This window comes from Planococcus citri, chromosome 2 (assembly GCF_950023065.1).
Source record: "Planococcus citri chromosome 2, ihPlaCitr1.1, whole genome shotgun sequence".
NCBI classification, from domain to species: domain Eukaryota; kingdom Metazoa; phylum Arthropoda; class Insecta; order Hemiptera; family Pseudococcidae; genus Planococcus; species Planococcus citri.
In genome coordinates this window covers 47,247,174-47,259,156 of record NC_088678.1, presented here as the reverse complement: position 1 = coordinate 47,259,156, position 11,983 = coordinate 47,247,174, and the positions used below count along the sequence as shown (strand labels likewise).

Below are 11,983 nucleotides of genomic sequence, written 5' to 3'. Positions count from 1 at the left end.
TGTAGGTTGTTAAATTTCATTTAATCGTTCTTAAAATTGGAAATCTGCAATCAGTTTCTTTTCACTACGCAGAAAATTGCCAACTATAAAATCAACTCAACTTATCTCTGCAATTGCAGCTGATAAAACTCTCTTTGTAGGTATGTTTATAAAGTTGAAAAAAAGGAAATCGTAAAATTTACTAAAAAACCGTAACAACTCGAATTTACTCATGCACATAATTCGTTATTTGCAATTTGCATTAATAAAAGTACCCGGTAAACACGCCGAACGCGAATCGCCGGCGGAAATCGCGGTCGCGAAAATCGCGTTCGATTCGCCGGCGAATAGAAGGCAGAAATCGCAGTGAAAAAAATGAAAAATCTCGTTGCAAAAATCGTAGGCGTATCGCGGGCGAATAGACGGCGGAAATCGCAGTGAAAAAAATGAAAAAACTCGTTGCGAAAATCGTAGGCGTATCGCCGGCGGATTCAGCAGTGATATTTTCAACGCGATACTCGCGTTCTATCCGCCGGCGAATCGAACGCGACAATCGCGCTGAAAAAATTTGAAAAAAACACTGCTGAATCCACCGGCGATATGCCTACGAATTTCGCAACGATCTTTTTCATTTTTTTCAGCGCGATTTCCGCCGTCTATTCGTCGGCGAATAGAAGGCGAATTTAGTAGAGTTCTTTTACAATATTTTTCATGCGATTTTCGCATTTGTTTCGCGTTCAATCGAGTGAGCATTCAGATGTTCTTACGCAAGCATGCAATAACGAGCAGAATGTTGTGTTTTTTTTTATCTTTTCGTTCGTGTTTATTTCAAATTGGTTTTCTGGTGTTGAATTTTGATTAATTTTTTTGGAGTGATAACGAACAATTTTTTTCATGGTGTGTACATAGAATAAATTTTTCGGCGATGAGTCAGATTGGAATTTTTTTGTGATTATTTCTTATGAATTTTTTTTTAGCAATTTTTAACACTTTTTTGTGATTTTTAAAATAAATTTTTCACTGTATTGATTCAAATTTAATTTTTTTATTCAGCTTGGAATTTTTCATGGTGATTTTGAACTGTTTTTTAGTGATGAATTCTGATAAATTTTTGATGATTTCAAATGGATTTTGTATGGTGACTTAGAATAATTATTCTAAATCTCCATAATTCAATTTTTGTGTTTTTGGTCATTTTAATAAATTACAATTGATGTTGTTGCATTCTTGTGTGAAGTGATTTACCCAAGTATAGGTACTTCATCGTTTTTTCTTTTGTTATTTCCTAGTTTGTCTTCCTACATCAGAATCAGAAAGCATTCTTCACTTAATTTACTCGTTATTTATTTTGTTTTATTGATTTTTAATTATGTAAACAAGTAAATTACTCGTAAAATTAATTGAAGAATACGTTCTGATTCTAATGTGGGAGAAGAAACTAGGAAAAAACCAAAGCAAAACATCATTGCGATTATCGCCTTGGAATCGCCTTCGAATCGCGTTCTGATATCGCTGCGATTTCCGCCGACGAATCGCCTTCGAATCGCGTTCTATTTCAACAGCGATATCGCTGCGATTCCCGCCGGCGTATCGCCTTCGGATTCCGCTGCGGAAAAAGCGGACATTTTCGCCGGCGATTCGAACGCGATTCCCGCCGGCGATACGCCGGCTGCCAATACGATGATCGCCTTCTATTCGCTGGCGTATCGCGTACTATGTGTTTACCGGGTAAACATTGAGAATGAAGAAATTCTCATCATCAAGTTTGGAAACAAAGGAGAATCATTCAACTATAAAAATTTATACGTAAATAAGAATGTAAATTACCAATAGGTACCTACATGTGTTTGTTTGCATAAACCCATGTCATTTAAATCTTCAGTTGCAAGACATCAAAGTAAATACATGTACATAAAATGTATGCAACAACGTAACAAGTAAACAAAACAAATTTAGAGAGATCGACAGTTACTTATAAATTCGTTGGTTAATTGAAATTGCATTTGCAAATTTTCTAAAAATAAATATTTTTCTCTGAATACATAAAACAAAAAAACACTCACGCAACTAGCGTGAGAGAACCGGCTTTTCGTAGAAAACATGATCGATTATTTTTTTTTTAAATAATCGATTAATCGAAAGAGTTTCAGGCCCGATTAATCGATTAATAATCGGCCCATCATTACCCATCGAGTTCCTAACAAGAAATAAACTGAGAAATCGTTTGGGTATTAAGATAGACATTAGTGATTATTGCTAAGCAAAACATTTATGCTTTAAAAAAAATAGGTATACCAAAAACAAAACTGATGAGGAAGTCTGCAAAAGTCTGCAAAAATAACAAAAAAAATCAACAAAGCCTACCTAAGCTGAAATGTCAAAGGAACACCTGAACCGATTTTCCATCGAGTTTCTAACAAGAAATAAACTGAGAAATCGTTTGGGTATAAAGACAGACGTTAGTGATTATTGCTAAGCAAAATATTTAAAAATAGGTATACCAAAAACAAAACTGATGAGGAAGTCTGCAAAAGGACGCAAAAATGGCAAAAAAAATCACTTAATCTGAAATATCTAAGGAACGCCTAAACCGATTTTAATAAAACTCGAAATCTCAAAATTTCGGCAATACACTAGTTGGGAGGGATAAAGCACTTTGTTCAAAATTTCATAGGTTTCGAGTTTACTCTGCCACAAAATTGGTACATAAACACATATATATATACATGTAAAAACCATACATTACGAGATCCGTTTTATATAAAATCCGGCATTGCGAGATCCTGAGATCCTTTTGCCGGATCTCGCAAGTTCTTTCATATGGCACTGTACTCGCGAGATCCGGGGGACCCTGTACACCCATTTTCAGCCGGATCTCGTTTTGTCAACTATTTATATACTTATATACAATTTTTGAAAATAGATAAACGACGCATGTTGCGAGATCCACCCCCAAATCAGGTTTAGGCCATTGGTGGATCTCGGTTTATGCGGATCGCGAAATTGATGGCGGCAATGCATAGAAAGGCACTGTTTACACACTGGAACGTGCGTTCGAACGAAGTTGTAGGGTTATTATTTGAGTTTTTAGCATTTTTCGAAATTTTTTGGGTCGGATCTCGCAATGCCTGTGTATATGTCGGATCTCGCAATGTACTATAAGACAGTATACATATATATATCTATATATATATAAACTTTAAGGAAACCTGAAAAAAAACTAATGGTCCTACAATGATCCCAACACCCCAAAACGCAAAGAAAATTTACTCCGGACCGAAACTGTCACAGTTGAGACAAATACAGTACCTGACTTTTCTTCGAAAAGCCGGTAATACGTGTTAGGTACACACGTAACTAAGAAATTGGAAGAGGCAATAATTACAGTTGATAAATCTTCAGTTCCTCGTATAGGTAACACAAGTACAAGCATATACAAAGTAACCTTTAACCGGTCGTAAATTGAAAAGAAAAACAATGAATTGTAAGTTCACTGATCAATGTTGCATTTAAAATTCTCTTTACCTACCTACCTGTTTAAATATCGCGACGCTCAGTTCTGTGAACGTTGAAATTTTTATCAGTAATCGTACGATTAACTAACTTCAAAGACGTTACAGAGAATTTTATTATCGATGATAATTGTACTTTTGATGTAATTAACATTCGGTTTAGACGATTTTGACAGTTTTTAGAGTAAATATTTAGTTTGGGTTCATTACTATTCTTAAAAATCGCGGAAATTTCGTCTATAGAATCATGTTTGCTTTGAAGGATGTGATCAATACAGTGAGTATTCAGAGTATTTATTTACTATATACGTATTATAATGCTACCTATATCTTATGCTGTATTTGGATACGATAGGTACAAATATCTCTTTTATAAGATATAGGTGCCTACTTCAATAATTCGGTTGTGTAATTTAAAATTGATTAGGAATAAGTAGGTGCTAAGTAAGTACCTATTGCTCAGGTCACGACAACGTGTGCTTCAAAAGTTTTACAATTTTTTATATATGTGGGTAGGTATAGGTATGTTTTCTTTTGGAATACATTCCTATGTAGAGCAAATTTCCTGCTTTCGTATGCATTCTTCACTGATCACTGATGAAATGAAAATTGATTCCGAACTAGCAAGGCCGATTTTTGGAAAAAAGTTACTCTGTAAGCAGTCAAAGTGGGTCACTTATAAGTTATAAGCATCAATCGCGAGGGTGCGTGCTAAAGTTGAATTACGCAGGTTCTATAATTTTTTTTAAAAAACTGGAATTTTCAAAATTCTGTTGGAGCCTCCAAAACGGTTTAAAACCACCCCCAGTCCACTCACCACGTTGCAATTGGGGCATAGCGTGGGTAAATTTCAGCTTTCCATCTTAATTTGATAAAATTTTGTGAGAATTTCGAGTTTCAAAATTTGTTGGAGGCTCCAAAACTGCTGAAAACAGCTCGAATAAACTATTTCCAATCGATTTGACGGGCCATAATTAGGGAATATATCAAATATCAGCTTTCTAGGTTGATTTGGTAAAATTTTGATTTTTCCCCATTTTGAGCTCAATTTTGACCCTTAAAAATTCGCCAAAAAACAAAAAATTCACTTTATGGCATCTGAAATTTTGGATGGTCGTATATTTTTGCGTATGTTCTTCAATATTAATCTAGCTTTGTTCAGCTCAAAATCTTTTCTGCTAATTCAGATATCACCCCCCCCCCACCCTTGACAGTAGTTGGTAATAAAGGGTTTACGAAGTTCTAAATATAGGTTTAGGTACCTACCTAATACTGCTGCTTAATATTAAAATAATTATAATTGCCTCGGTAAGAATATTTTTAAATGACGTCTTATGATACGATACATATAATTTATTTTCCTTGTTTATGTTGATTGATAAGATTTTTCCATAGCCTATGCATATGTTTACGTCAAAGGCACCTAAATATACCAACGAAAACTCGACAAAAATAACTTGAAAATAAATATGTACCCTGGTGCCTACCTTGATAATCTTTTTCAAAAATAAATCAAAATATTTTTTGATTGATTCAATTTAGGAAATTGATTTAGGCTGCCTACGTAGGCTACCTTATGCATCATGTTGTTACCTAATTTTTATTTATTTGTTTTCCAGGCTATCCTACTACTTCTGGCCACCTTGGAAGTAGCCAAAGGAAAACTCCTACCGGAAGAAGAGGTGATCATTGATCCTCGTTTTGAACCTAATATCCATCCGGGAGAAGATCGATTTGGGACGAATGCAATATTTTCATATTCTTTGTACAAAATTTTCATATAATGCATTCGAATTTTGCTCAGTACCTATGTTATGTGTATTGTGTATAGACCAACACCAGCGAAGTGCACGAAAGTTGAACAAACAAATGAAACAATGAAAAAGAAAAAAAACATCACGATAATCAATGCAATTTCAACGTATTAAAATATGAAAAGCTGCAGAAATTCGAATTCGCTCCTAAAATGAAACGTCACTTCGGTAGATTTATATCATCAAAATATATATAAAATTAGGCTGGGATAAGCATAACTTTTGTAAGATGTATCTAAAGAAACTTTTAACTTTTCAAGTGTAAATAAAAAGTTATAAGTGGGAATTATAAAAAGAATCACTTGACATAAAGTACCCATAAAGAATGTCGATGGTCATGAAAATAAACCAAGTGCATACAGATAAATATAAGTAATTCTTTTTCTAGAGTTGCAGTTGCCAAGTTGAAAGTGATTCTATGCAAGTAGGTTTATATCCGGAGTCAAAATGTTCCATTTGTTCGAGTGGCAGCTTACGAGATTAAATTTTAAACACACCGCCTTTTTTTACTTTCATTTACAAAACGTAATTGTAACTCTACGGAATTTTTGTACAGTTTTTATGGTAAGAGAAATAAATGTACATTTAAAATGACTGCACAGCAAATAAATTAAAGCAGTTTTTGAAATTATTGAAATAAAATTCAAATTATGAAAATAAAAATTGTGTATTTTTAATGTTAAAAATAATTAAAATATATGACTTGTGACGGAAGATAGTACCATAAATTGGTATATTTTTATGAAAGACAAATAAAACATAGAACGTAGGACGTAGGCATACACAAATTAAAGTAAGAGTTCCTAGACATCAATTTTTATCACAATTCAAAGGAAAAAAAAATATTTGAAATGATTTTATTTGATGAGTTAGAAGAGAAAGCGAACATCTAAATATCATCCAACAAATTGAGATCGTCTTCATCAAACGTAGAGAATACGAACTGACTTTTCGCTTGAGTCTTTTCGGTAACTGGTATTTGAGGCGAAGGAATCAACGAATTGACTGAAGCATTTTCAGTATCCTCAGTTTGCTGATGAGTGGTAACCGGTGCATTGGACGAAACTGCAGAAGTTTGATCATCCTTTGGTTTAGAAAAAGCAAATTTTTGTAGTTTGTTCAATGTACCCAGGGAAATTTTTTTTGTTCTTTCAGGTTCGCCGGAAGAGCATTGCGAATCAGATGATGTACGTTTAATCCGTTCAGAATCTGAGCGAGGCTTATTTAGCATTTCTGGTTGGTCTAGTGATGTATGAGTATTATCGAGCAATTTGTCATGATTATTCTTTGCGCTGTTTTTAATATTAGTTGTACTTTGAATGAATGTTTTTACTCCGCTGCATCCTGGGATAGCCATATTTTTATTTGATGGTGTTGATAATTTTTTAGCGCTGGTATTATTTTTTGGTATTTTTGTGGTACTGGGATGAGGCAATTCTGAGTTGATTGATTCTTTTTTCTTTGCTGCATCATCCGATGTTTCTTTTCCTACAACGAATTCGGAGAAAAGAGGAACTGATTCAGACCCATTTACTTGATCTTTCGTTCCAACAAATTCGGAAAACAGAGGCACCGATTGAGTTTCATTTACTTGATCGGTTGTTGAATTTTGACTATTGAAAAAATCGGAAAATAAATCATCTACATCTTTTTCATTTTTTGATTTACTCTTTTTTTCCGAAGAACAATTCGTTTCAGTGGAATCCGATTTTTGACTAGCGAGAACAGTCTTGAATAAATCGTTATCAGCGTCGTTGAAGTTATTTGTATCCAAATCGCTCTCGTCTGATGACTCTAAAGATGGAAGTTTTCGTTTCAGATTTTTTTTCTTCTTTGTTCCAGGTTCAGGACGATTTGCGTTCCCAGCTGGTGACGATTCATCGGAATCAGAATTCGAAATATTGAAGTACGCTGAATGATTAGGTCCTTTTGTACGTTTCTCAGCACTTTGGTCATCAGATTTTTTCGGTGCTTTGGATTTTTTCGTAGGTGGACGATGCATTAAACTATCGAAAATGGTACGTTCTTTCTTTTTCCGAATGTTCGTAAGGATCGTAGCCAGCTTTTCATTAGCTTTTGTAGGTGCTGGAGGTTGAATTTCTTCGTGGTTTCTGTCCACTTCAGCTGCAGACTGAGAAGCGTTAACGAGCAGCTGATCTATATGAGCAAGTTCTTTATGTAAAAGATCATTCAGTCCAAGTTTTTGTAAAATTGATCGAGCTGCGGACATTAAAAAAATAACAATAATATTCAACGAAATGAATGATGAATGAACAAATAGTTAAGTTGAAATACATGTTTGCGTTTTCTTTTCTTAATAAAATGACGTCATTCACTGATGTCATTAGCATTAGGGAGAAATGGCTAGGTGAAAAACACACATAATTCATAACAATAACAAGTTTGTATTTACCTTGTTTTTTGTACTCGAGTAATGGATCTACAGGAAAGGTGGTATGTAAGGTGTCAACTTCTCCAATTAAAGTAGTTCCTACCATCGACGATTCCACTAATGATATAGCGATTACAGCATCTTGAATTAATACTTCTTCTCGAAACATGATGCGAGCATGGCCTTGCGATAGTCTGCATGAAAAATGCAATTAAGTTCAAATTATACAAAATAGAGCAGTTCATGGACGGGAGTGGTAAAATATTGTACCTGATAAGACTCTCCAGCAGTCTTACGGTAGTTCGAGCAGCATTCCTACTGTCTGCCCTCCTTTGAGCTTGATAATAAGAGCATAAAATTGCATTTGCGTCCGGAGTCAATTTCGGATTTAATGTTTTCACAACACAAAAATATTCTTGAAGTTTTTCAAAGCTCCACAGTGAGGTGTTTGCATTTTCTTTCACTGGTCCTTTTCCTTGGAAAATAAAATCCGATATGATTCTGCAGGAAAAACAAACAAATAAGAACAACAATGACTACCTACAGAAAGTTTTTTTAACGTACATAAATATATAATCTGTCTTACTTATCCCATTTTTGATTTTTTGAATCCAACAATATTAGCACCAGATCAAATCTACTTAGGAGAGGACTAGCTATGGCAATATTAACGCTCAAGGGAATGCTGGAATCGTAATGTCCTTTAGGATTGGTAGCTGCGATAATACTACAACGGGTATTTAGTTTACAAACAACTCCAGCCTGAAAGTAAATTTGTGTCATTTTAAGGTAAAAGGTCCCACTTTGACATTTTCAGATTTCTCGCAAAATCGATTTAAAGTTGAAAAATGTCAAAGTGGGACCTTTTTATTTTTTGACGTATTCGGATACTAGACGATCTCCTCTAACAGCTGGTATGATTTTTAGTTCGCGCTCCTAACGGGAACCCCGCGAACTAGCGCGTTGAAGTTAACTACTCAGGCCTATCCTTTCATTTATCGGAATTTGAAATTATTTTTTGCTTTAATCTTCTGTCAGGGGGGAGGGAAAAGTTGAAAAATGATTACATGTTTACAATTTTTTGAAAAAAATCAGAAAAAATTGAAAATAAAAATTTTTTAAACAAGAAAATGATGAAAAATTGCAATTTGAAATCATTTTTTGCTGTGATCTTCTGAGGGGGGAAGGGGAGTTGAAAAATGATTACATTTTTACAATTTTTTGAAAAAATCAGAAAAAAATGAAAAAATTTTTTTTTCAAAAAATCATGAAATTTTCTACAGTTTTTTCACGAAAGCAAAGAGATATTCTGCAGATGACTTCGCGTACATATTACCATTAGATTCGGCATAAAATTTCCTTCAAAATGAGCTATCAGAGACCTTTTTTAGCGTTCGTTTGACGATTTTAAATGAAAAAAACACTTAAAAATTTTAAAACTCGTTTTTCTCAAAACTAAGTTTTTTGTAGTGATGAGTGTTTAGGTGGTGTAAGTTGGGTAAAAATCAACGAAATGTCGTCGGGTTTGCTCCATTCGATCAGGAATAGTCCAAAATACAACTTGGCGGTCTTAACTCAATTTTGTCAAAGTGGGACCTTTCACCTTAAAATGACACATTTATTAAAATAATTTAAAAAATGTTTACGTTTCGTCAAACGAACCTTCGCAACGCTGATTGTCTGCTGTTCCATTGCTTCATGTATTGTAGTTCTGTCATGTTCGCGGATTGAATTAAATTCATCTATACAACAAATTCCACCATCAGCTAACACTAAAGCTCCGGCTTCTAATTGCCATTCACCATGTTCCTGCAGAAAAAAAAAACTTTCATAAACAGGAAAATAAAAAAATAGTAGTTTATTGCATGAATACATATAACTCACATGAACAGCAGCCACCGTGAGACCAGCAGAAGTTGAGCCAATCCCAGTAGTGTGGACGGAACGGGAGCATATTTTTGAGGCAAATCTTATTATGTGAGACTTTCCAGTACCCGGATCACCGACTAAAAGTAAATGAGGCTCGCCTCTAAGACGACAATTCGTAGATTCTTGTTTACCAACGCCTCCAGCTAAAACTATTGCAACCGCTAATTTCACCAAGTATAATCCAAAAACCTAGAGAATTTCAAAGTAGTAAATTCGATCTTACAAAAAAAAAAGTTCATGTAGTTTTCAATTTAAATACTTGAGGGCAGATCGAAGCAAGGATCAAGTCACGAGCTAGAAGAGGATTATTGGAATGATCGTTCCAAAATTGTTGAAAATGTGATATCGTTTCATTGGTTACGAGTACCCAGGTTTTTTGATCGTTTAAAACAGATAAATGACTGACTCGGAGACACACTTCAATATCTCCTCGACTTCCTACAGCTGACGAAGGTTTCCAACGTCTCATTACGGTCCCGCTATTAAAAAGCAAACTTTATTAGCAACAAAATAATAATTATTTGAATTTAAAAAAAAAATCATTCTAACCAAATAACAATATCGTCTCCCGGCTTGCACGTATCCACCAAGTCATCTTCCAAAGTAGCCCACATTGACTGAGGTACAGTACCCACACTCAGTTTGCTTACTTGCTCCTATAATAATATGGATTGCAGATGAGAAAAACCTATTCATTTATATTTATAATTTGAACAAATAAAACGTTACTTGAATTTTGATTTCTTGATAATCCTTATAGTTGATCTGATCTATCATTTTTACGGGAGTGAAATTAGTTCCAGGGCAGTTTTCTGGATTTAAACATTTAGCAGGCGGTTTCAATGAATAATACTGTTCATATTCTGCCTGAAAAATTCTGATTTATCAAAACGAATTTTTCAGTCGATTTCAAAATAGGTACCCAATAAAAAATTACTTGAACACGATTGGTTTTCTTGCACTTTGAACACGTATAATCTCTTTTATATTCCAACATTTTCGGAGCTGTTACTCTGGTCACGGTACCGGAAACTCTCAAGAAGCTGCCAACGTCTCTGTTGCGAGGAAAACTAGTACGATGTAATTCGGGACAAGCGGGTAACCCTGTAGTAAAAAATGTAATTAAAGGCTAGAAAAACAGAATAAAAAATATGTAATGAAAAAAATTACCTGTCATACGAACATGTACTTTGGTTTTTACAATTAAACATTCTTTTTCGTCATCGTACAGTCTTTCCATAATTTTTCGTTGGGCTGTCACCAATCTGTAATCCAATTTTGGTACTAAAGGAATAGCGTTCGATAGAATACCGTGACCAAGTTCGATGCATTTCTCAAATAAGATGATGAAACTGAAATTTAGTCGTTCAAAATAGAAAACAAATTTCTTTAAAGTCGAATCTATACAATGGTCAGTCGACAATACTTGATCACAATTCCGTAATGTTTCTCAGGATCCTCTTTTTTCATTACTTCCATCAAATCGTTGAAGTGGTTCTCGATAACATACTCTTCAAATAAATCTTTGAATAAACAACGATTATAATGAATTAATAACTTGTCGTATAGATCTTCGCTTGGGTTTTTAAAATTGAAAAGAAAACAATTATACCTGTGAGTGCTTCTAAAGATGAATCCATTATCATGAAATTTCTTAAATCTGCATGGAAAAAAGACAACTGAGACAAGAGTATGACGTTGACTAAAGTGGTACGACAGTCTTCATGTTCATCGTGGTTTGTTCATGAAATTGAGACAATTTCTTTCATCAATAGTAAAGAAAAAAATTAAAATTAGATGACAAATTTTTCAAATTTTATATTCTAAAATGCAGAAGCACTTGTTGAAATGTTGATAAGTTATAAAGTTGCTGATAAGCAAAGTTGAATTTTCCCGCGTTTTTTTGAAAAAAATGCCTTCAAACTTCAGGAATGCCTGCAATTTTCGGGAATTTTTATACTAATTACTAGAGACTAAGGATACTTTTCGGCATCGTGTGCTGTCGAGTGCTTTCGGCTACACTCGTTTGACTTGTCTCCATGAAAATGAAATATTCTCCTTATCAAAGATGAAACTACTGTTTCCTTTTTGTTCAAATCTTTCTTTTTCATAATCATATTATTTAATACAAATATTATACGTATTTTAATGATAAAACTCGTGTTAGTCCTGTTTCTTTTGAATTTTAATCTGTTTCATATTTCGTCGACAGTCTTGTACTCTTGTTAGACAACTTAGTTTCCAATCCGAACATTACCAAATATAAAGAAAAAACAGCTGTGATGATACTAGTCTTTCGAATTCAATTTGAAGAAAATGTAAAACTTTAACAGAAGTGACGTTGTTGTACAAACATT

At 34.1% G+C, this 11,983-nt stretch overlaps 1 protein-coding gene and 1 long non-coding RNA gene across 2 annotated transcripts; one reads left to right on the top strand and one right to left on the bottom strand.

The window, feature by feature from the left end:
• The first annotated feature begins 3,379 nt into the window (after window positions 1-3,379).
• On the top strand, window positions 3,380-6,019 carry LOC135836151 (uncharacterized). The gene is made up of 2 exons (XR_010557004.1): window positions 3,380-3,768; window positions 5,111-6,019. It is a non-coding gene; the product is annotated as an uncharacterized LOC135836151 (long non-coding RNA).
• LOC135836148 (DNA helicase MCM9-like) lies at window positions 5,954-11,456 on the bottom strand. The gene is made up of 13 exons (XM_065350783.1): window positions 11,239-11,456; window positions 11,053-11,149; window positions 10,797-10,978; window positions 10,564-10,730; window positions 10,356-10,493; window positions 10,176-10,282; window positions 9,886-10,105; window positions 9,582-9,815; window positions 9,360-9,506; window positions 8,284-8,459; window positions 7,968-8,198; window positions 7,719-7,891; window positions 5,954-7,525 (listed from the first exon to the last, which is right to left on the bottom strand). The coding sequence occupies exons 1-13, from the start codon at window positions 11,270-11,272 to the stop codon at window positions 6,195-6,197; spliced, it is 3,237 nt and encodes a 1,078-aa protein (XP_065206855.1). The 5' UTR covers window positions 11,273-11,456; the 3' UTR covers window positions 5,954-6,194.
• Window positions 11,457-11,983: the final 527 nt, after the last annotated feature.

What these genes read in the sequence shown, in the direction of transcription:
- LOC135836148 (XM_065350783.1), bottom strand. Translation starts at nt 11,272, where the DNA reads ATGATAATGGATTCATCTTTAGAAGCACTCACAG. An exon ending in GGAGACGATATTGTTATTTG is followed by an intron (nt 10,106 to 10,175) that starts GTTAGAATGATT and finishes GCTTTTTAATAG; the next exon opens with CGGGACCGTAATGAGACGTT. An exon ending in AGACAATCAGCGTTGCGAAG is followed by an intron (nt 8,460 to 9,359) that starts GTTCGTTTGACG and finishes ATTTACTTTCAG; the next exon opens with GCTGGAGTTGTTTGTAAACT.